Here is a 24,920-nt window from a genome sequence, read left to right on the forward strand (position 1 = left end):
CTTACTGCTACAATTAGACACTGCGCCCTGCCCACTCTGTTGCCAGATTTGAGAGAAATAAGCAACCAGGTCTATGAAAACAAGCCCCAAAGAAGCAACACATACACGATGTTCTGTCATTTGAAACCAAAACTAAGGCCTCAGGATGACTTTAAGACTTGAACATGGTCATTTTTGTTTTGTAACATTGAATACAAAATAAAATAAAAAGTATTTATAAAAAATTTAATAAAAAAAAAGAAAAATCCCAATCCCCGATTTTTTTCCTCCCGATTCCGATCTTTTGAAAATCACGTGAACGGCTCCGATCCCCGATCACGTGATCGGATCGGGACATCTTTAGCTTCAGAGAATACTTTACATAATAAAAGCAAGTGTCCCACCAATATGAATTTACCAACAAACTGATCTGTATTCCAGAGGCCTGTACGACGAAGCCGGTTCAACCTAACCTGGCTATGTTTGAGTTAGCCGGTTGGCCTAATCCAAAACAAACGCGCTCTGGCTAAGCTGTCCTACGACGCTGGTTATCAACTCCTTAACTCAAGCCAGTCGTGCTGTATCTAGTTAGGGGCGCGTTCACATGAAAGGGGTGGTATTTGGAGCATTCGACCAATCACAAACATGGAGAAGCGTACTGACAGCGCAGCGTCATACTTCCTGAATGAAAAGTCAACTATAATATTTGACAAATATGAAGAAGTTCAACTTTAAACATCCATGACTTAAACACTTTATCCAGGATAAAAGCCACATAGCTGCACCTGCAAGGTGAATACAGCTGGTAAAAGAAAAAGTGTTTGAATGCGTACATTAACAGGTTTATGATATCACTGCCCCGTCTAAGACACGAGTGGATCTGACTTTAATTACATTTGTCTCGAGTGTTTCGTCAATTTAATGTGTTGCTTAAAATAATACTTCTGCATACAGTATGTGACACTGTGAGTGTTGCACGGCCAGATACGGCTCAAGAAGCCAACTCAGATAAGGAAATATATGATGTATGATGATGTGATATGAATCATGATAATGGGACACATCGACGTCTGCACTCACAGTGCCGTGGACTGTACGTAATGTTACTTTGATCCGGTTACTTATGTTGTGGCAGATATTTAAGTAAGCTTTCTTAACGCTAATGTTATATTAGACAGATTGCTTTGAAGATGGGAGTTGATATTCTATTCATTTTCACGTTCACACAGTTAGTTGATTTTTCCTTTCTCCTATAATATGACTTGATAGCTTTAAACTCCGCACACGGAGCTCTGATTGGTCAGCAGGCGGTGCTTTCACTGAGTTGAGCTCTTAGCCTACGACCTAACCTGCTCCGGACCAGGCTAGCCGCTCAGCATAAGTTACCATGGAGATCTAGCCCGCTAAGAAGTGAACCAGCGTCGTAGGACCGGAAACCCAGAGTTTTCCCTGGAGTTAGCTCGCTAAGCGAAAATCCGGCTTCGTCGTACAGGCCTCAAACAATTTTTAAGGTAAATAAACCAAACGTTTCCAAAATCTCAAAGCCTCTATAATACAGTATACTGTTAAAAGATTTACATTAAAACACAGCAGTCAATGTTAATTGTCACTTTTTAATTATTTGATATATTAACTTTGATTGTATGTTTTGATCATGATTATTTAACATTTAGCTGACCCTACTCTGTACCGTTTCTAGATACAATAACCAAATATGACAAATGTTGGTTTATTAAAAACAAATGGTTTACATGAGTAATTGGGTAGATGAAACACCATGAATCAAGCTTTGCTCAATGACTGTTTCAAAACACATGCCTAACCTTGAAAGCATAAAGGTTAACATTAAGGATTTTTCTAAAGTTTAACACTTTCTAAGAACCCTTGTTATTCTGTCTAACACACACTCCAACTTTCACTCCTTTCCCAGTAGGCCTACCTGGTAGATGAAGCAGACGGTGGGGGCCTGGCAGCCGTACAGGAAGTGAACATCGATGACCTGCAGCTCCTCCAGTCTGATGTTGAAGGCCTTGAGCTCACGGTTGTCCCGGTCCAATGGGATCACCTTGAACAACCCGTCATACAGCCGCAGGCCAATCATACGGCACTCTGGGTCTACAATTCCAATAATACCGGTTTCTGACGGACGACCGATACGATCCTGAAACGGAGCATTTGGTTTGAAAAGGTTTAAGACTAGACTTCTGATAAAAACAAATACAAATCAGATTTTGTGTGTTCCCAAGCTGCTGTTTGAAAAGCACATACACCATTATCAGCTTTTATATTTAAAATGAGACCTAATAATTCAAAAACGTTATACATTTTATAAATGTATAACTTTTATACAAACTCTATAAGGCAATAATAACATGCCACTTTATATTACATGATTTTCTATTAACATGTGGCTGTATTCAGATATCCCAACTAGAGATGTCCCGATCACGTGATCGGAGCCGATCACGTGATTTTCAAAAGATTGGAATCGGGAGGAAAAAATCGGGGATCTGGATTTTTTTTTATTTTTTATTTTTTTATAAATACTTTTTTTAAATTTTGTATTCATTGTTACAAAACAAAAATGACCATATTCAAGTCTTAAAGTCTTAACTCATCCTGAGGCCTTAGTTTTGCTTTCAAATTACACAACATCATGGATGTGTTGCTTCTTTGGGGCTTGTTTTCATAGACCTGGTTGCTTATTTCTCTCAAATCTGGCAACAGAGTGGGCAGGGTGCAGTGTCTAATTGTAGCAGTAAGCCAACAAGTACTGATAAGCTTTATTTTTGTTTTGATCCAATGCTGCACAACTGAACTGATCCAATGCTGCTGTGAAAAAATGAAGCTTTATCCATGTTGGATAGAATATCCAATTTATATTAAAAAAAATAACCTTAAGGGACAACTTGAATGCTTTTTTTTTCTTCTTTCCTCTTAATGCATTGCATAAAGATCGGATCGGGAAAGATCGGTATCGGCAAATTGTCAAAATCAAATGATCGGAATCGGATCAGGAGCAAAAAAAGGTGATCGGGACATCCCTATTTGAGATATTTCTTTTTAAGCGACCCAACGGAAGTTTATTGTAAAATGCGGTTATATCTCCGGCTAGGAAGGTCGTATCAACGTGCTCCTGTCTCTAGCACCCCCGCAGCCCGAGCTACGAGTGAAAGAACTAAACTTACATGAAACTTCCGTTGGGTTGCTTTAAAGTCAAGCTTCAGTTTAAGATTCACCCTGTAATAGATGTAAAACATGTGATGGAGCATTGCTAACCTGACTCAGATGGTTTGTTTCTCCAAACCATCTAGGACAGCTCCATTGGAAGCCATTTGGAAAAGTATTTCAAAAATACTTGGCAGGTGACTGGATCAATCTGTCTATCACCTTCTATCATGGGCCACTTCTGATTGGTTAACAATGACCGGTACATGTGGAGCACAGCACTTCTGATAGGTGTGGATGACTGACACACAAGAAGAAGATTTTTTTTTTAAGTTAAGAAAAAAAAGAAAATCGCAAGCTTTGCAAATTGATAATTGCATCATTCCAAATCACGATTTCGATTTAAAATCAATTAATCGTTAAGCCCTACCACCTACCACTGCATGTTATACATACATTTAGTCGTGGACAAACACTGCCTTCTGTTATCTATGACTTAGGATGTAGAAAAGTTGTTTTTAGAAGCATTGCACAAAATTCCTTTTGTCTTTTTTTTCCCCTTATGTCTTATAAATCATTTAAAATGCATGTTTCATTTTCAAATGATTATTTTCAGGCAAGGAAAAGGGAGATTTTGATTAATATATGAAAAGTTGACCATGGCTCACAGTGTGGACAGGTTATGGCAGTCAACTACTTGAGTAGTCATGTTACTGAAACAAAGGAATACTGCATTGTTACCCTTTTAGCACATCATTTAAAGTTGTCGTGAATAATCGGTCATCTTTGTGTAATTATTTAATCAGCCGTTCATGAACAGCTGTGTTTAGTCATCATCCTGTAACATCACATCAGTTTGTTTAACACACAGACAATTGTGATAGAGCCTGGTGTTCCACACGCTGTCATGTTAAGTGATTGTTGGTTATAGTTACTTGTGTGTGTGTGATGGGGACAAGTGATTTCAATTAGCTTCCTACTGTATCTCTTACACAGAATAAAGAGGACACCAGTGGCAGGCCACATAATGATTTTGTCAAGTGTGACCTGAAGTAATTACATCCCCACGGTAACAGGAAACCCCAGAGACTTTCACACTCCTCTGGGGACTAAACCCACTTGGTTCACTGCTGTCAGCCAACGGGAATGCTTAGCAGGATGATGATGAGGATGAGGATGATGAAAAGTTCAAATTAATTGTGAACACATATATAGCGCTTTCACACTGGAGTACTTTTCCTCCTGAACTAGGCCGATAGGGGGGTAGATTTGGTTTCACACCAAAAAGGATCTGGGCCTAGTCCCTAGTTCGCGCAAACCTTTTCACCCCCAGATCGTCCCTGCTAGCGAGCTAGTACTTTCCTGGGGTACTTTTCCATGGTTTGTGGGTGTGTCGGCCACGCTAACAATTTCTGATTGGCTGGGCGAATTGCAAACCACGCCCCTTAAAACTCTGAAAGGTTTTTGAAGCCGCAATTTTACTTGCTCGCATTAGCCTAGTGCACCAACGGAGAGAGACTAACTTATGGAAACACAAAAGAAAACATGGGAGCAAACAGACCCCTCATGTACAGCGGGTGGGGGTGGCAGTATATGCCGTGAAGTTGTTTGCGGCCTGCCAGTAAAGAAGCAGAAGAAGAAGTGACGTCAGCGGCTTAATTTGCCTAATCCTCCCTCTGGGACTTATTCCGCTGAGAACGCGATCTACTAGGACAGTTTGAGAGACTAAAGAGTTCGGGGGGAACAAGTACCGGGGACAAGTACCGGCTAAGTACTTGTTGTGAAAGCGGCTATTGACAGATACAACATGTCTCCAAGCTGCCAGTACTAATACTGCACGATTTTGAAAATATAACTAATTGCAATTATTTTTGACTGAAAACAATTGCAATGTCCATCCATCCATCCATCTTCTCCCGCTTATCCGTGGTCGGGTCGCGGAGGTAGCAGTTCCAGCAGAGAGCCCCAAACTTTCTTTTCCCTGGCCACATCAACCAGCTCTGACTGGGGGATCCCAAGGTGCTCCCAGGCCAGCGAAGAGATATAATCCCTCCATCTGGTTCTAGGTCTACCCCTTGGTCTCTTCCCAGCTGGACGTGCCTGGAACACCTCCCTAGGGAGGCGCCCAGGTGGCATCCTAAAGGCACGTCCAGCTGGGAAGAGACCAAGGGGTAGACCTAGAACCAGATGGAGGGATTATATNACACACACACACACACACACACACACACACACACACACACACCCGTCGGCACCAGCAGGTGAGGCTTCATTGCCCGAACTAAATACTAGATGGCCCCGGGCCATCGGGCAGTCCTTAATGTCGAGCCCTGATATGTAGCAAAGTCCCACTCTTTGCTTTAATTTTGTCTAGGTAGGAGAGTAGAAATGATTTCTGTTTCACACACTGTCACACACACTTCAATATATTTAAATGTGCAGCTTCTATTATCTCCACCCTGACATGATCTCTCACCACTCGCAGTAGCCTCCTCTGCTCCTTGAAGGTGGCACAGCAGCCCAGCACGCCTGTTACCATGACGATGGCTCCAGCCAGGACCAGTATGTAGGCGGAGGCAGCGTAGGTCTTGGAGGAGAGGAGGCTGATGTAGTCGCTCTTCTCAAGCAAGGTCCAAACACCCACCGCCATCACTACGCCACCTGCCAGCTGGAAGAAGAAGAGCAGATGATGAGAGTCCGATCTGTGGGAGAGGGACCCGGTTCAAGAGGAGCCAGAATCTGTTAAAAACCAGCACACAGTACAATGCAAAGAGACAAAACCTGAGCGGTACAAAGAGGTTTCTATTATCTATCACTCAAGCAGGATTCAATGTGACAAAGGAGGAGAAATGAAGGACTGTCGATGGCTTAATGTGAAATGATAAAATGGACCAATTGCTTTTACAGGAGATAATATGATCCTGAATCAGTTTATTCTGCATGGAAATTGTGCAGGAGCTGATAGCTGAAAAGCTTAGCTACAGCAGCAGCAGGCACTGCTGCAACTATTATTTGAAGAAATCCCCTGTAATCGTCACAAACATGTACATGTATGTATGCATTTAACCCATCCTAGTATTAAGGACAGTGAGCAGCTATTATACAGCACCTGGGTAACTGGCACCTCCACCTGGTTACTGGCACCTCCACCTGGTTCCAGTCCACACTCAGTGTTTGCCCGTTCTGGGACTTCCCCATAAGACCTACAGACTGAGCTACTGCCGTCGTCAATATTATGATGAGGGGTTGGCAAAATGGCCAAACGTGCTCTGTTTCCAGCTTCTCAAAGGAGAGGATTTGCTACTTTTTTTGTCATATATGGAACATAGATAAAGTCTGAGGGTTTATCAAGCACCAAGTAAATCCTTAAACCCTGAGGATAGACTAGGCAAGCATAGGAATTAATGCTTCCATCCAGCATATAACTGTCACAGTCTGACATCTTCAGCATTATCTAAGAAAACTGTTTTGGGAAAATTAAATCAGTGAGATATCAACAGTGACGAGTCAGCAGATGGCACAGCGCTGCAACAGAAATCTGTCATTGCTCCAAAGCCGTAAATCTAACAGCTGTCCTAATTTAGATTAAATTTATACAAAGACAAGGCGACGGCTTCAGAGGCTAGACAGTGAGTGGGATTGTACGACACACCCAGAAACAGTGAGGCAGGAACACGCAGCAGAGATAAACCAGGAAACACTCTTTACTTACCATTTTAATGTAGTAACCACAGTGGTTTACTGGTGAATGAGGAGGACTAGTTATTAACTTGTGCTACAATACTGGTAATAGTCATTTTGTTTAGTGTTTTGTTTTAATGTTGTAGTGCATATATGCAGTTGAACTATCTACACATGCACACTGACTTGATGTTGAAGTTTGTTTTTCATCCTGAGGGAAATTGTTGTGTAGCAGTTTCAGTAGGAGTGCAAATATAAAATAAAATATATATTTTCCTAGAAATATTATCAGTAAAGTGCAAACCAGTGGTTGTCAACGTTTTTCTCATGACTCATGACTTGAGTCAAAAGTTACATAAAATCAAAGTTCAGTTAAAACATGTGTCCGTTTAAGATGTTTGCCCTCGATTTAGGAAACAATAATGGGTGAATCTTGTCTAGTGTCATCAAAAGCTGCACAAGAGAAATTGCGACCTCTAGTGGCAACCATAGGTAATCACTGGAACATTTAAAAAAGTCTGAAGGACCATGAAGTGAATGTTTGACGTTTATGTCAGGGTATATTACTATTCATGAAACCTACAGATGTATTTATGTTTGAGCAGGAAAACAGGGTGAAGATGATGGAATATAAGTTATTTGCAATTGTACTTGAAGCTGAGGGGCAAGACTGGACTACATTGCTTTAGAATTCTAAAATCATGTTAAAAAAATATGCATTTTATACATTTTATTTGTATGCATTTTATTCTAAAGTGTATTCAATATCAATGAAAGGCAGTGTGCTGCACTGCTCACTCAAACGTAACTCCTTGACCTTCAATACTACAAGATTATGTTCACAAACACAGCAGATTTGGATCTATGAACTTACTTTAGCAGTAGGTGCAGACAAATATCTGAAACCTTTTTTTAAAACCTAAACCATGTACTTATTTGTCAATGTAAACTTTGAAAACAAGTCATGGATTATTGTTAATCCATGTAGTTTTGAATTATCATAAGGTCTAAGGAAATTACTAAGGGAAAAATATCCCTTTAGAAGTCGGCATGAGACAGAAGGACAAGCAAAACCTCATCTTGCTGAAACTTCTATAATGCCAACACTTTTAAAAAACAATTCTGTGTCATAAATCAAAATCCTACCGAACAACATAAATAGAAAACAGGGCATGCAACATCTAGAGGTAAACTGACCACTGCCAATCAACACAAATACTTGTAATAAAGCAAAGCGTTTCTGACTGATTGCTGTGATTCTTGTACCTCTGAGTATTTTGGAAAATGCTTTTTATAAACTAAATGACTAATCACAAACATCAATGAAAATAACTGCAATATCCTGAAATATATATTTGGTTGTCATTCTGGCATCTGTCAAAGAAAAGGTACAGTGTGGTTAGCCTGCCAGTTTGAGAGAGATCTGATTCTTTGGCAGACAGATGATTATCACATATGGAAAAGATGTAACTGTGATTTCACACTGAGTACGTGAGAGCAAGAGAGTCACTTTCCCTTTGCTTCATTGCTAAGATTTGAATCTTTTTCCACACAAAAGATGGAGTTATTTGTAGTGCTTTTCTCCTGGAACACCATGTTCTTGATACTGGAAAGTTTTGGGTGATTGGGCTCTGAATTAACCGTCTGTGTCCTCTGTAAAGTATGCAGCTTGGCTTTGACTCCATGAACTGGAAAAGCAGCAGGCCTTCATCTGCCGCCTGAATAAAAAGGCTCTGTTGAAGAGTTTTATCTGCTATGTATTCCAGATATCATAGAGGTAAATGGAACATTTGGATTATTACCATTTGGGTTACATTTTTTTAATTTTGACATCATTTAAGTTGTCGTTTTTGATCAAATACTGAGTTAAGTTATGCTGAGATCTGGAGATCTGGTCTGTAAACTGTGCAAATGATAGACAGTTTCGTAAACACTTTTTTTTATTTTTCTCCCTTTGTGTGCTCTTCCAAACAAAGTACATTTGAGCAGCGTATGCTTTGTTTAAAACCTGATTGTCTGACTGCTTGTGTTTCTTGCCCTCCCCACCCGACTCCCTTTTAGCTTCGCTGTGTTTCAAGGTCACAGCATTTATCTTTGTTATTATAACCCAAATAAAACAATGGAGAAATCAACAAAAAAGAGATTGCATGAAAAGTTATATATACTGGTCGTAAGTGCATATCTGAAAGCATGAATGTGCTTTTGGAGCACTTTAGACCAGCATAAGCACTTTGATAATTAAACTCCCTGTGCAAGCTCAAGTAGGCCAGAATGAAACGTACCCAAAAGAGAAAGTTGAAGGCAAACAGGAGGTATTTCAGGCAGATGGTTCCACATGTTTCCTTCTTCTCCTCATAGACCCCCATGCTGCAAAAGAAAGCAGATTTCAGATCAGTTATGACAATAACACACAGAAAGAGTTTTATTCAATAAATGTCATACTGCTGTACACTCAGTTTGATGTCATGTGACCATGAACCAGATTGTGAGCTCTCGCCCAAAGTATTGTGTTGATAAGGATGATGGAGACCAAAATAACTCTTCTGGTGACTGCGTCCTTTTTGGTGCAGCATATTAAAAAAGCAAGCATTAGTTTTATTTTGATTACCAGTGCCAATGTGCCAATGTGCAAAAAGTTTGGAGCCAGTACGATAACTAAAGAACAGTGAAAGTAAGACCGAGGCTTTGCTTTTAGAACTCGTCAGCTTTTGGAACTCCTTATACAATTTCCCCCAAAAACATTTGATATATAGGCCTTATTTCAAAAGTGTAAACACTACTGATTTAAGAGATAAAAGATTAGATTTAAAAAGGTTGCTATTCTGTTTAAGGTCATGAATTCAAGAATATCAGAATGTGTTTATTAAGCATTATTTTGCGAAAAAGTTCAGTATACAATGAATATACACTTTGTTAAAGTACAATGGGGGCTTGTAGTTGGCACAGAGGACACGGAATTATATTAAAGCTTGAAATAAAGTCAACTTTCGTTTTTATGGTGATGCACTGTTAACAAATGAGAAGTTACAAGGCGGGTGCAGAACGTGGGGGAGTAAGTATTAGATCAGCAGTGTAGGCAGAATCAGTGAGCTGAGTTATTACATGTGTATGCAGAGAGATCCATGACTAAGCACTGAGTAGGAGCTGAGAGTCGGCCAAAAGGCTGGAAATTAGAAACCACCCTCTTCCCTGAAGCATGGTACCAACAACAAACACTTCCAGAAGCTAAACTTCTTTTAACATAATTCACATATTTTTAGTATGGTGTTTTATCGACTAAGTGAATGAAATGGAAAAATTGCACTTCCATGGTTAAAAAATGAAACAGATTGAAGCGTATCCAATCAAAGTCTTGTATTGTAACCGCAGAAGATGACACTGTAGTAACATTTGACAGGTTTTCCCATGATCCTATAGGTTTGAAGTTAGATTTATAGAATAAGATTTATAGATCACATCACAGAGCAACACTTGTCTTCATGTGATCTCTGTTCTCCCAAGTCTCACATCCATTTTTTTAGCCCCACAATTTTCTTAGCTTACTTGTCTGTCAAGCCCAGACTTGCCCTCCTCTGACTGCCTGTGTCTGGGCTCTGTCTGGTGACCATCTGTTAGTGTTATAGTGGGACCACTTACTGGGACCTTGTTAATTAAATTCAAACAAGACTCAAATGACAACTCCCCCTTTTACTGTTTAGAGACGGAGAGGAAACAGCTGAGTCAAGACAGCAACCAAGAGCTTTATGCAAGGAGGGTTAAGCGTAAAAAAAGAACAGTTGAGTTTCACAATGATGCATCTTATTAAAAGCTTTAGCTAATTTTAGGATGTGATATTCTTACTCAAGTGCACATTAAACAAGACTGTTGCTTGCACTCAGCATAAATTGCATTAAGTAGGATAATGGCTGTCTCGTCTACTCTAAGAGATTACAGTGGTGAAATACTTGGAGCAGGTCCAGGTATCTTTTTTCATCTGTATAAGCAAAAATAAACTGTGATGGACATTTTAGATGACTTCTACCATCTTATACACAAACACTAAATACCCACAGAGTAGTCACACATTTGAAGTTTCTCCAAAGTAAGGACTTTGGATAATTTGAATATCTTCAAACAACCGGAAAATACCACTGTTTGACTTTGACCAATAATTAAATGTAATGTTTCCACTAAAGTCTAGGGTGGCAGGTGTAGTACTAAGTCTATCTCCTTTTCGTCTAAACAATTACAATTCTAAAGAAACAATTCAAAACTCCAACTTATTTGGTAGACAAAGATCTAAATAAAATATATTTTCTGTGTGAAAAACATACTCTGCTTACATGATGTTTTACAATACTACAGGAAACAGTATTTTTAGTCCAGATTTGGAAAACCAAATAGTCTGACTTGGAAGTACGTATGTGTGCAACAAGATTGAAGTTATCATTTAATATGTCATGACAAACTAATGTTGAAAACCAAGTTTGGATTGATATAACTCATTTATGAATCCACAATAATACATGTGGTGTTAATAAACCAACTGATAAAAAAACACACAGTTGTTTGAATAGCTGCTATGTCAAATGTAAGGTATAATATATGTTTTAAATTATTACCTGTAGCTAGAGGTGGAAAAGGTACTCAGATCTTGTACTTAAGAAAAAGTAGAAGTACCAAAGTGTAGGAATACTCTGTTACAAGTAAACGTCCTGAAATCAAAATGTTATTCAAGTGAAAGTACAAAGTATTAGTAAAACGTAGTAAAAGTACTAATTATGCTAATTTCATAATAATAAATAGTATATGCTTTGATCACAATTAGCGATGTACTGTATTAAAGTGTTATCAAAGCTGGCAAAGGTGTAGCTAATTTCAATGACTTTGTATGCTTCAGGGTAGCTTGTGAATTGTACTCCAGGTGTAACTAAAGTCTAATTTTAGTGTTGATTATATTTCACACCATTAATCCAAATCTGTTAAGTAATTTAAGGTAATAAATAAACATAGTGGAATAAAAATACACTATTTACCTCTGACTTGTAGGGTAGAAGTAGAAAATAGCAAAACATTGAAATACAGAAGTAAAGTACAAGAATTTGAAAATTGTTCTTGAGTAGAGTACTTGAGTAAATGTTCTTATTACTTTACATAATTGCAGGTATATTACCTAGCTTGCTCAGACTACAACAAAAAGTGAGCTAGCTGAACGTCATTACAACCCGTCCTGACAACGGCTCAGCAGTTAAACCTATGGAAAGTCCTATGGTTTGTGTAAAAGGTTTGGGTTCACAATAACCATGTATAAACCTTGTTTTTGTACCACAGGCTAAGCTCTATTATGCATAAGTTTACAGGACCGCACACTGACATAAAAACAGAGTTTTGTAGACCTGTTTCCTCGATGATTTTCAGATGACGCTACAGCGCATCTCTGCCGGTGTGAGCTAACGCTAAAGTTATACGACTCACAGCTGCTATGAGGGAAAACACATGTGTTATCAAAACGACCTACTTTCAAAAGAAACCAACAAAACGTTGAACACATGTCTGATAACGTAGCTTTGAAATACAGCTGTAAGATGTCTTAACTACATGGTAAAATCACGGTAGTGCTTCATGTCGGCTTAATGCGACACCGCAGTGTGGAGCTAAGCACTATCAGGGCACTTCCTGCTTTCACTTACCTGCCGTTTCTGTGATCTTCCGTAGAATAAAGCGATTAAATGTTTAGGAAATACTCCTAAAGGTCTTCTGTTTCCAATACACTTTTTACTCTGATAAAGGTCTCTCGGATGGCCGTGTGTATCTGGAGGCCAGAGAAATCACAGTGAGCTCAAGGACTGAGGCTGCTGACTCCACCCCGGGCTACCTTGCGTGTTTCTGGGTGTTTTTTCTGTCCCGGGGCAATGCTTCTGTGATGCGAACAGATACAGAGGAGGAAGCAAGGGAAATGAAAGAAAAATCACGATTCAAAGAAAATATATGAGAAAAAAAATGATTCAAGGAAAGTATATGTATTTTAATAATGATCAAACTACAATACTGATGAAGGGTTTTTCTACCAATTATCAATAGCCTACTACAGTATCAGCATTACAGCAATTGCACATCTTTTTCAACCCCTAGAGAGCTCGGTTATTTTTTAAAGGATAAAGGAAGAAAATAAATAATATCTGCTTCATCTTGTAAATATGTTGATGAAGTAGGCATACGGTTTGTATGAAGTTCATTATTTGGATAAAAAAAGCTTTTAACATTGTCCTCCACTACTTTCCCTACGTCTTCACATGGCTCTGGTGGCACATATTATGGAGTGTCATGTAGTAAGACATAAGGTTTTCAGAGGAGCTCCTTCATTTTGTATCATAAAAACTATTAGAATGTAGAATGTAGGCTACATGTAATTACCTACGACACCTTCCTTAAAGAAATTAAAAAAAGTCCAAATGTGTGATGTTTGATATTGGCCTACATAAATAAAGAGTAAATTCACTGTAAAAATAGAAACTAGACCACTTTTCTGCCCAGGTAGATGCAGTAGATTGTTGTGTGTGTTTGTAGTAATTCACATTCACCACTAGATGACAGTGGTTTATTTTGGCTCGCCTCCAGATAACCTTCCTAGAAGCATTCAGCCTCATATAGACTTCTATCTATATGGCGCTGGAAGCATTACCGTAATCTGGAAATGTGACTGAAGAAGCCTTTGAAGAATCTCAGGAAACTTTTATCTTCAACTACGCCATGTTACACTGACAGACTGACTACATCTTTATTTTTGGCATTCAAATTCATTTTTGTTGTTGTTAGAAAAGGGAAAAATCCTCATACTATTTCGGTTGGCATATTGAAAAAAAATTAATAAACAAAATAATCAATACATACGAAAGTGAGAAATTCAGATGTCATCCACAAACCTTGTGCCTGTCTATTAGAGAGGTGGGGGGATAAACCCTGTTACTAAGAAGGACATAAGCTTTCAATCTATCCTGCACACTTGAGTTGCTTGGAAAGATACTACTCCAGCCTCTGATATCAATCTTCATTTACAGGTAGGCTACTCACGCTTTGTCATTTTGGCAGCCATTTGATTAGTAGTAATAGATCATTTAAAACAGTGTATTATAGAGGATTTATCTCGTCTGTGTAAAGAAACAAGCTGTTAAAGAATTTCCTAAGAAGATTACATGGTACTAAGAGCTAGAAGATGAAGGGACAGGAGAACAACAAGGCTTTTTTAAACCAGTGTTATTTTCAAAGGAAAGCTAACTTTCTGAAATGTTTTGAAGGGCATTTTATAAGAAAAGGGAGAAGAAACGTTTCTTCTTTACTGAAACACCTTAAAGGAGATTCTTCACCTTGAAATGTTTGTTTAGTAATATTTTCTTCTACATCACTGGTTCTCCAGTTTCTTTGCCAAGGAGCTAGACGTTATGCTAACCAACAATCAGTCTTTAAAGAATAAACAGTCTTCTGGTAGGCCATACACTGTTCAAAAGGGTTCTTGACCTTTGTCACACCTACCAAGTTATAAATAGATAAATACGGGATACATAATAGGATCCACCTAGTGACAGGCGGATTGAAGAGGCCATGTTGGATAGTGATCCTGCTCACAAGTGGATCCAAGGCAATGATGAACCTGATTTCGACAAAAGTTGTGAAAGGAAGACTTCAGGATTTGTTTGATCATTTTCTGTAACTTTGGGATGTTATTACATATCACCAGAAAAAATGCTCCTTTGAGAGAGAAGATGCCTTTCTACTCGACGGTAAACTGTTATACATGTCCTGGTGTAGGGTTAGCTTTAATTTAATTTAACTTGTGTTGGATCTGGAGGTTTCAGTACCACCAGCTGTACATGGATAACTGCAAAAAGTTATATTCATTTATACAGTATATTCTTGCTGTGCTTAAAGGTTTGGTTCAACCAAATTCTATAAAAATCAGTTGCTTTCCTCTTTTGGCAGCTGTGCAAATAGTTTGGGTTTTCTTTGTTCGGATTTTAAGATATCAAACGAGTCAAAACAACAAGTGTGAATGAAGTTTATTTTTATATATTTTAGTAGAAAAGTAGTTCCAACAAAACCTAAAAGAGAGAGGCAGGAATATCAGAGAATGAACCCATACTCTATCAACATGCAAGATGCCACTAGAGGTTAGAAGATGTATTTTGTATAGGGGAACTTACTCTAAAAGTATCAAGCAGGCCAGTCCTAATCATTTGGCAGGCACAGTTTCTCCTTGATCGGTAATGTAGTCTGCTTGTAATGACACTGTGTGAATGTATTCTTCCAACATGTCCGCCCATGTCTTAGAGCAGCCCAGGTTACTCATACTACAGTCACTGATGCACAGGGCCACTCCCTTACCCAAGTGATTTACCATGTGAGGGTTTATTTCCTCCAGTTCTTCTTAATCATTTCACAGGAGGACCATTATGGGATACTTCTCAGATCTTTAAGGATCAACACTAGGCAGCTACATGGATTCATTTTACAATCTATGTTCTGTGTTTGGTTAAGTTATAGAACATGTCTCTCCTCTGAGTGCACATACATTTACAACCAAAAGAGAGTTGCAATGTACAGTGAGTTGTTCAGATTACTAACAAGTCTCTCATGTTTCTTTCCTCAGAATGTCTGATGGATTTATTTGGTTCCTGATGGTCACTATACATGTGATATGAGGGTGAAAGGAAACCTGGATGCTTTTATCACCCCCTGGATTGAACTGCGCTACAACATCCGTTAATGTTCAGGCAGTAAAACTCAACACCTACTGTATGACATGTTGGCACCTGTGATCTCCCATGGGCTCATCCCAAAATGCGTCCCTTTTTCCTATTTTAAAAGGTTTCCCCAGAGTAAACAGGACTTATTTTAACATCAGAAAATGGAGCTTTGATAGTGTATCATTCAAACTTCAGAGTGGGGTTATTTGAAGGCCTCGAAAAGTGGATTGATGTTTCTATGTAGCGAGTGTGTGAGTGCAGTGCAGCCTTGGATCCATCGTGGAACCACCACAGTCCCCCCGGGCGCACAGCCTTCGGGCCGGAAGCGCTCAAAACCAGAAACTACTCTCTGGTGTTGCTGATCCAGCTCAGCCTGCTCTCCTTCGACCTCTTCGTCAACTCCTCCAGCGAGCTGCTGAGAACTGAACCCGCCACCATGCTGGTACTCTTCATGTAAGCCAGAATGACATCCTATTTTTCAAACCATATCCCAGGGGGGAATCTAGAAATACTACGCTTTGGTTCTTTCACTGAGTCATATGGAAATGATTTTAAAAACAGCACTATAATATGACAGTAAACTTGGAAATCTTTCTGATCCTGTCCCTCATTTTCTCCTCTTTCCTTGCATGCTTTTCTCTCGACAGAATCCAGGACATATCAATCCTGTTCAACCTGATCATCATTCTGCTGATGCTGTTTAACACCTACGTGTTCCAGGTCGGCCTGGTGGCTGTATTACTGGAGCGCTTTAGAGCTGTGCTAATGCTCTCTGCTCTCTATCTGACCTTCAGTATCATACTCCACTCCTGGCTCATGGTACGTGCTCTACTTGCACAAATAGGCAGAGATATTATATGAAATGTATTATGAATGTTCGTTTTTTCATAACTGTATGAACCAAATAGTCTCTGCATTTTTTTAATTGATGTATTTATGTCCAACTCATAAAAATGCTGAAATTATATTGAGAAACTTCTTAAGGGGGCAAAACCCGCATACTTCATAAACTAATTAAACTATAAATAATGGAATAACTACATGAGAAAGATAATAATTTTCCATCTCTTCTTGGGGAAGAGCAGCCCAACCCGCCAAGTTTCTCCCATCAGTCTTTTTTTAATGAGTTCATCCAAATAAACAGTGTTTTGCCTCCTTTAAAAAGAAACATGTTATTAAAAGTTCAGACCAAAAATAACCATTAAATATTTCTGTATATTCTTTCCAGAACCTGCGTTGGATGAATACAAACAGATTTGTTTGGACAGACGGCCTTCAGGTGCTGTTTCTGGTCCAAAGAGCTGGTAAGATTACATTTTCATTTGTTATCTATAACGCCAAACAGATGCATTTATTTTGAACGCTTAATACTGTCCTTAGAGCTTTGTTAAGGATGTCAAAAATCTGCTTCTTTTAGAAGAAAGGAGCCACTGTCTATCACCTCGTATTTCTTAGATTGACATTTAGTTGTATTTTCTCAATTTAAATAAAACAAAGGAAGCTATCAAGGCAGTACTATTCAAATAAATACAGTTTTCAGATTTGAGACATGCTGGTTTTCAGCAGTAAGAAGAGATTAGTGAGTGAATAATTGCTTGTCAGAGTAGAGCCTCTGGGCTTTTCTCCCAGCTGGATATAAGAAGGAGCTGAATTTCACTGTCAGAGCACAATTATTTACAGTGAATGCTTTTAGATAAAACATAATTTGAAGTATTAAGTACACCAAACCATCCTTCCCCTCACTACTCACAAGTAACATTAAGTCACATTATTACTTAGTTTATATGCTCTATAAAGAAATCTCCCAACGTGCTCCAGGCAGAGATCTAACATCATCTTGCGGGTGTAATTGTCATACACGTATAAGCTCATAAGTGGATAATTGGATTTCTTTTCTAGGTATTGTTATTAAGTATTAGAAAAGACTGTATCCATGTTCCTTTGTCTCTGTTTTGTCTGAGACCCACCCAGTTTGTGCATCACTGCTGAATCACAAAGGTCCCAAAGTCTCTCATCATGAGCTTTCCTTCAGACACTGTAAACTCTGCTGCTGAGTTGTAAATGCTGGTGGGATTTTCACATTCCTCTGCGTCTACAATCACATTTGAGGTTTTAAGTGCCTTTAATCATTGTTCAAAGTCTACAACAGGAGCCACACACACTTGGGAAAGGCTGATCAATTATGCAAACTCAAAAGCACCATTGAAATATTTATTTACACAACTCAACGTTTTTATGCAGTTGGGTTTTAATTTGGATGTTAAGTTATAATAATGATGTTGATGCAGATTTGTTTGAAACAATAACTGAAGTGATTCTCATGTTTTTGCAAGTTGATTCTCATGACAATATTTAAAGTTGATGCAGCGTTTGTTATAAGACAAGAGTTTACAGTAATGTAATTAATGTATGATTTGTTGTAATTGAGTTAAAAAGACAGGGCGACTGTGGCTGCCAGGGAGTGCGGTCGTCTTTCAACCAGAAGGTTGTGGGTTCGATCCCAGCCCATGCAGTCAACATGTCGATGTATCCTTGGGCAAGACACTTAACCCTGAGTTGCTCCCGATGGCATGGCCAGCGGTGTGTGAATGTGTGTGAATGTTAGGTCCTAGAGTAAGGTACACTGCTCTGTATGAATGGGTGGGAATGGGTGAATGACATGCAGTATGTAAAGCGCTTTGAGGGGTCTTAAAGACTGGATAAAGCGCGATATAAGTACAGTCCATTTACCATTTACAAAACATTAGACTGAATATTGAAATAGAACAACTATACTGGCGTATTGGAAATTCAACTGTACTTTATTTGTTTTTTATTTACTTTTTTGGATGTGTTTAGCTGCTTAGTTGAGCATTGGATTAGTAATGCCTTCAGGAATTAAATATTTCTGAAGGCAGACATGTCAGCACCTGTAATTAACTAACCCCTAAGTCATTGCTGTTTATCAACAATTATTTTAATCCTCTCAGCCATTTCACTGCTCCGGATTTTTGACAGTCTGATTCAGAGCTCCATGAAATTGAGTGTATTTTTGTTTTGGTGTTTTTGAACGATCATTTCTCCTCACATGTTTGTTCTTTCACAGCTTCAGTGTTGTATTACTACTTCTACAAGAGGACCACTGAGTATCTGGGCGACCCTCGCCTCTATGAGGATTCACCGTGGCTGCGAGAACTGTTCTCTCGGGTTAGACAGTGATCTCACCCTAAACAAATATTGGAAGTAAAGATGCTTCAATAAAATACAGTTTGTTTTAAAAGCAAATCCATTTACAATCAAAACACAACATTACATTTCCAAAGTTTAAATAACAAATACATTCCGGCCTAAATTCCTTTTTTGAACACATGCTTTTTAAGTCAATTCTATAGAAATTGTAGTCAAAATATATATTCCACTTTACATCTTCTTCCAGTGCAGGAAGGATTGTGCCAAAATCTGGTAAGACATTTCCGAACAACAATAAAAACAGCGTCTTATCAGGCTTTCTTTGCTGTTCAGTTTGTAGAAATGCTATGGAAAAAGTGAGATGATGATTAAACGATAATTTCTTGATAGCAGTCACCAGATGCCCTTGTTCTTGTTTTATGTTAATATGTACTTTCTTTTTTAACAGAATATATTGTCCAAATTGAAGTTGTTTTATATACCTTTCAGACTTCTGTGTTGCTTGAGTTTATTTTTAATGTGGGTATTGGACTTGGTTGAACTTTATTATGGCCGGATACTAATCTCTGCACTCTCTGTAAATCTTTGACTATCATGGCACTCATCTTCAAAGGACGTGTAATACTTAAAATACAATAAAAATTCTAAAATGTACTTGGTCATGTGATTTATGAGCTTGTTCCGAAGCATGACTGCAGATGAGAGAAGCGGAGCTGATCCTTCAGCTCACTGAGCTCTTTGAGGAGCGACTCCTTCTGCAGGTGGAACTGCAAACCAAGTCATGAGAAACGTTTTTGTTACTTTTTGTGAATTAAAAAAAGATATGACTTTCATAAAACATGTGATGGATATTTTTTTGAAATAAAAAAACATGGTGACAATGGCCTAGGTTTGTTTGTGTAATAACTTAACAAAAGTAACTAATCTATTTAAAAATATTTTCCTTGAGTTAAAAAGAAAATCAAATGGTGCAGGAAGGACATATTTTCCTGACTCAGGGAGAAATCTAAAAGCTTTTTGTGTGCTGAGTTTTATTGTGCTAGTTTTAATTTGAATATATATTTTGAAGCAATATTGATAACTACCAATAAAATCAAAACAGTCCTAGCCCTACTTCTGAATTAAAAAATAAAAACACACTCACCCGTGTTGCATACTTATAAAACTGCTCTGCCTCCTCTTGTCTGCCAGACTGAAAATATAAAGTTCATTCCATGGTTAGTTCAGGTCCCTGCAGCCTGCCTTAAAAAATGCAGTCGCAGGTATTAAAATGTGAGTGTGTGCTGAACTGTGTCCCCCGTCACAGCCTGAAGGGAAATAGGTCACACACAGTAGATGTATCCTTTGTTGGACCTTAAGTTGAATCCCTTCTCAAATGAAATCCAGCCTCACTGAACAATATGATAATGTCATGTGTGATTTGTGAGCAAAGCATCATGCTAAGGAGAAAGGATTCAAAAGGTGTGCCCCCCATTTGTTTGAGTTGAGGCTATATTTCTTGGTGTCATACCATTGTATGTAGGAATGTAGACATAAAGGTAGGCAGAGCTTGAAATGGTAAGGGGCCAGTGAGTGTCCCCATCACTCACCTTGAGGCAGATCAGAGACAGGTAAGCCCACACTTCTGCGTTCTGAGTGTTCAGATGGTTAGCCTCGGTCAACGCTTCCTCAGCTACACACAGCTCCTCCAGCTGCACACACAAACACAACTAAGACTCACTTCCTCACAAAGTAAAAAAACACCCAGAGCATTCTTGTTAACATGAACTAACTATATAGTCCAGTGGAATAACATCAGGTCTTCACAGTAGAATTAGGACAGAACTTAAACCCCTCTATGAGAAGTATTGCTGACGTTAACAGCCTTTAACATTGTAAAGTCACAAGATACAACAAGTAAAATTGACTGCCTTTTTTAACTTTTAAAAAACTGAATTAAATGTGCATTTAATATACTTTCAGGTTTCTAGTCATTGGTCTGGAGGTAGAGTTTTACCCGGTAACAGGCGATGCCCAGGTTCAGCCAGGTCAGGCAGGACGGAGACTGCTCGCAGGCCTGCAGATAGACCACTTTGGCTTGCTCAAACTAAACATAGAAAACACAACAAAAAAAAAATATATATTTACACTGTTGTTTCATACAAGATATTTTACAATAATGTGCATTAACTTAAACGTAATGATAATAATTGTTTTGTCTGCCTGGTATCTACAGCGCAATGATGTTATTACACATAGTTAATCACATTTGGTATAGCAATAGAACATCAGCCCTATCATAACTTGTACACAAAAAGCCAATTGTTTCATGGCTTTTTCACCAATTTAGCTATCTCTTTAAATCCTCATTACAGATTTCGGAGTTCCTAATTGTTCCTGGTGAAGTTTGTGGTATTTTCTTTAAAAACCAGGCTGATTCATGAACAGAGTAAACTGCTGGACTGATCAGAGAGCAGATCCAAAGAATTTATTTGTGGAATTTGTTTCCGTATTTGCAGATCATTTTTATGTTATAAATCTGTTTTTGTATTTTCTTTACATTAACAGAGTACACATTAACACAGAGATTATTTATCTGTTCACACACATATGATTATTTATCTGTTCACACACATATATACAGTATAGACAAATCTTCCTCCATAAGCCTGTCTTTAATATCTGACCTTTCTCTGTTGGAGGTAGATGGAGCCCAGCTGGAGGAGGACCAGGTGGGAGTCTGTAGGCTGCTGCAGGAAGTTAAGGCTCTGCTCATAGCTCTCCTGGGCGTCACTGACCTCTCCCCGCAGATGGAGACAGTGACCATTCAGCGCCCACGCATCCACATCCTGTTCACCATGTATATGTATCATAAAATGGAAAAAAGTGCAAGTATGTCAAAATAGCACCTAAGTACAATAGTTGAGTAGAGGTTCTCTGTTACTTTCCACCACTGTGCAGTAAACACATTATATCATATTACAATATTATTTTTCGAACTACAAACAAAAAGGACATGTTTGAGGAAGTGTATAATTCCAAACTTAACAGAACAGTACAGAGGCAGTAAACCATCCGGTACATGTCACATTATCCGCGTGGTGTTGCAGTAAATAGTAGAAGAGTTCAGTACCTGCTCTGTGTGGATCAGCACCTCCTGCAGGCTGGCTGCAGCACTGCAGTAGTCTCCTCTGAGCATTTGCAGCCGGGCCAGATGGAGAAGATAGGAGCCGCTGCGACCCCCGTGTGAGCACAGCAGCTGCAGGGACAGAGCCTGCCCCGCCATCTGACCGCAGGAACACAGTGACAACTATAAGCGACTATAACTTTTTGTTTTCTTTAAAACTTTCCTGCTGACAATTGTAGCCATCGTTCATTTGAGCAAGCCAATGAAAGACGACAGAAATGTGTAGTCTAAGAAAAAACTTGCAGATTATCATTGTTATATTGTCTTATTCTCATAATTAGTTTTGACTTCCCAAAGTCTTTCAAACAGCTTTCAACAGGTAACTCTGATTTTCCAGATATTAGAGCACCAATTGTGGTCATAAATCCCTTTTTCAGCATAACACACTTAACTTGGGGACACACAATTTCTTTACAGCAGTACTGCACACTGTTGTTGTTGTTGTTGTTGTTGTTACTGTTTAAACCACCAGCTGCTCAGTATTTGTACCTGCAGGGCAGAGTGCTGCAGCAGGAACTGAACTGTCTCTGTGTAAATGGAGGAGGAGGAGAGTTTCGCTGAAGCTGATCTGGAGCTGACACTCTGTACTGGAGGCTCTCCCTGCCCCTCTGGGTCCTGCTCTCCAGCCTCGGGGTCTGAAAGGAAATGAGGGTAACATTGTCAGGTAAAATTAGCTACCATTATCTTAAGGCTGAATGAGCGTATCAAAGTTACAGAAGATGAGACGAGTCCTATTTCTAAGTGAATGTGGCCAACAGAGTGTGTGTTTTACTTATATTGTACTATCTTATCATGTTAACATTTTCTTTTCTTAGTCAGCTGGCACAGAAATAACACCAGAGTCCCATCTAGCATTTCTGCTTTTCTCTCCAAGAATAGCATTTACTCATGTGACGCGAGAAAATGACATTACACTCTTCTGTTGCCTCTGACCTTTCTTAACAGCAGGAGCCGGACACACAGACGGGGCCACGTCCTCCTCCTCTTGCTGGTCGTTTTCCTTCTCGTTTTTCTCCTCCTTGTCTTGTTCCTCCTCCTCACTCTGTGTTTGCTCCTTTGCTTCTCTTGCCCTCAGCTGCTTTCTGGCTTCCACAAAAGCCCTCTCTGCCAGGATGGATTCGTTCTGGCTCTCATGAATCAACCCTGGAAGATATTCCCAGTAAACATGAAATGGGGCTGTACAATTCCCAGAGACCTTATCACTCATAGCCGGGTCATTTAGGGTCATTTAGTGTCAGAGGATATGAATGTTTTTCAACCAAAGTTATTCATTGTTGATAATTCTCTAAATTTCATACATAGGCCTTTTTGATATGTTGTGGAGTCTTATTATTCTTATTTTTTCTTTTAGCTTTCCAAAAATCCTCTGAAACTCTGTTTTATTTTCACCAACACTGCTGTTTTGAGATTAAGAATGGGGGGGGAATAATATTCATACATAATATAATTTAAAGAGAATCCATCAAACTGGGAATATACAAAACTGACATGCTGATAACAAAGGTTTAACAAGATACTTTGTGTAGCATAGACCTTATAAAATGTGTAAGAAGTGATATTGTGTACGCACACCCCCTGTCGACGGGGGGAGGGTGCAGTGAATACATTTCAGAAAAAGTTTGAGAAACACTGCGCTAGTGGATTGTCTAAGAAAAAAATGTCTATGCAAACGTTATTATTAATAATAATTTTAAAAAAATCATCTCGCGACCCCCACTTTGGGAACCCATGGTCTACGGTATGTGTTCACAGGCAAGTTTATTTATATAGCACTTTTCAACACAAGGCAATTCAAAGTGCTTTACAAAAATGAAAGACATTAAGAGCATTAAACACATTAGGGTAAACAGCAGTGAGTAGGGAAACAGACTATAATCTCACCCAGCAGCGTCCATGCCACCACACTGTGTGGGTCTAAGCTGGCAGCTCTCTCCAGGAAGATCTGAGCCTCCTCATGATGTTCAGACATCGCTGCCAAGACCCCACACATCATCAGGCTGGGGAAACACACACAGGCTTTCAGCGTTAACACCTTTTTTATCCACATCACACTGTTCAAACATAACCATTGAGTCACCTTCAGTAGACGTAAGCAAATATTTCACATATCCAGTTATAAACAGTAGCTGCATGGTGGAGGACGGTGAAGTGGGAGTGGTGTACAGATTTGAAATCGACACATGACGATTTTATTCCCAATAATTGAAAAATAATTATGATAAAAATAATACACTTAAGATTTTAGTATTGAGCTCATGGCTCCTCTTAATATGTAATTGTTCATTCTTATAAAGCAGAAATCATTTGTTCACCTTCTCTTGTAAATAATAATTCACTTTTTCTACAGATATTTTATGTTGAGGGTTTCTCACCTTGGTTGGTGCGCCTGCTGGATGGCAACAGCGTCATGGTAACACTCTCTAGCCTTCATGTAGTCTCCAGTCCTCATGTAGAGGCTTCCCCACTCAAATGTGTGGGATGGCTCACTGGGATGCCTCACCACCAGCTAGAGGAAAATAAGAGTGAATACATGCATTTTGATTTTATACCTTTATGCCTTTATATATACAGTCTATGCTGTCAACCCTGCTCTGTTTCGTTTTTATACATCTTGTCATGAGTATAGTACAGTTTTAAAAAAAAAGTTTTAAGGAAGTTCTTTTCCTAATTTACTTAAATTAAGTGCTTAAGTATCATGAGTATGCTCTGGTACCTCTTGGTAGTACTGAACAGCCTGCTGATAATCCCCAGTTAGCTGAGCCTCTCTGGAAAAATGTCTGAGCTGAGAAGAACTCAACTGCATCTCATCCGGGGAGTCATCATTGATGTCATCTGAATAAATCTGGAGAGAAGGAGAAGAGAAAATAAATATATAATGTACAGTTCATAAACACATATACTATAGTATTTATATACTATATGTATGTGTGTGTGTGTGTGTGTGTGTGTGTGTGTGTGTGTGCTGTTGCATCTCATCCACCAGGTACACATAGAGCTTGCTGACAAAAGCTTCAGCTCCTGAGGGTCAGTGAACACAC

At 38.9% G+C, this 24,920-nt stretch overlaps 3 protein-coding genes across 3 annotated transcripts; 1 reads left to right on the forward strand and 2 right to left on the reverse strand.

Annotated features, from left to right (window-relative positions):
- Positions 1-1,918: 1,918 nt before the first annotated feature.
- LOC104956288 (CD151 antigen-like) lies at positions 1,919-12,708 on the reverse strand (the record flags this gene model as incomplete). Its single annotated transcript, XM_010783760.1, has 4 exons — positions 12,498-12,708; positions 9,111-9,195; positions 5,624-5,815; positions 1,919-2,140 (listed from the first exon to the last, which is right to left on the reverse strand). Coding segments are annotated over exons 2-4 (498 nt in total), but the record flags the coding sequence as incomplete, so codon positions are not given.
- A 1,859-nt stretch (positions 12,709-14,567) lies between these two features.
- On the forward strand, positions 14,568-18,793 carry LOC104956289 (transmembrane protein 138-like). Its single transcript, XM_010783761.1, has 5 exons — positions 14,568-14,585; positions 15,793-16,001; positions 16,196-16,367; positions 16,777-16,852; positions 18,634-18,793. Exons 1-5 carry the CDS (start codon positions 14,568-14,570, stop codon positions 18,744-18,746), a joined length of 588 nt encoding a protein of 195 aa, XP_010782063.1. The 3' UTR covers positions 18,747-18,793.
- An 8-nt stretch (positions 18,794-18,801) lies between these two features.
- LOC104956286 (tetratricopeptide repeat protein 18-like) lies at positions 18,802-24,915 on the reverse strand. Its single transcript, XM_010783757.1, has 12 exons — positions 24,841-24,915; positions 24,596-24,726; positions 24,255-24,388; positions 23,764-23,879; positions 22,816-23,025; positions 22,372-22,517; positions 21,829-21,981; positions 21,383-21,544; positions 20,713-20,802; positions 20,306-20,407; positions 19,861-19,908; positions 18,802-19,483 (listed from the first exon to the last, which is right to left on the reverse strand). The coding sequence occupies exons 1-12, from the start codon at positions 24,851-24,853 to the stop codon at positions 19,385-19,387; spliced, it is 1,404 nt and encodes a 467-aa protein (XP_010782059.1). The 5' UTR covers positions 24,854-24,915; the 3' UTR covers positions 18,802-19,384.
- Positions 24,916-24,920: the final 5 nt, after the last annotated feature.

This window comes from Notothenia coriiceps, unplaced genomic scaffold (assembly GCF_000735185.1).
Source record: "Notothenia coriiceps isolate Sejong01 unplaced genomic scaffold, NC01 NC01_scaffold00025789, whole genome shotgun sequence".
NCBI classification, from domain to species: Eukaryota; Metazoa; Chordata; class Actinopteri; order Perciformes; family Nototheniidae; genus Notothenia; species Notothenia coriiceps.

Bases quoted from the DNA above. Each gene is read 5' to 3' on its own strand.
- LOC104956289 (XM_010783761.1), top strand. The intron at 16,368-16,776 runs GTACGTGCTCTA...TATTCTTTCCAG, and splicing joins TACTCCACTCCTGGCTCATG to AACCTGCGTTGGATGAATAC. The intron at 16,853-18,633 runs GTAAGATTACAT...GTTCTTTCACAG, and splicing joins GTTTCTGGTCCAAAGAGCTG to CTTCAGTGTTGTATTACTAC.
- LOC104956286 (XM_010783757.1), bottom strand. The intron at 24,389-24,595 runs GTACCAGAGCAT...ATTTTCCTCTAG, and splicing joins CTGTTCAGTACTACCAAGAG to CTGGTGGTGAGGCATCCCAG. The intron at 21,982-22,371 runs GTACAAATACTG...TCCTGCGGTCAG, and splicing joins TGCAGCACTCTGCCCTGCAG to ATGGCGGGGCAGGCTCTGTC.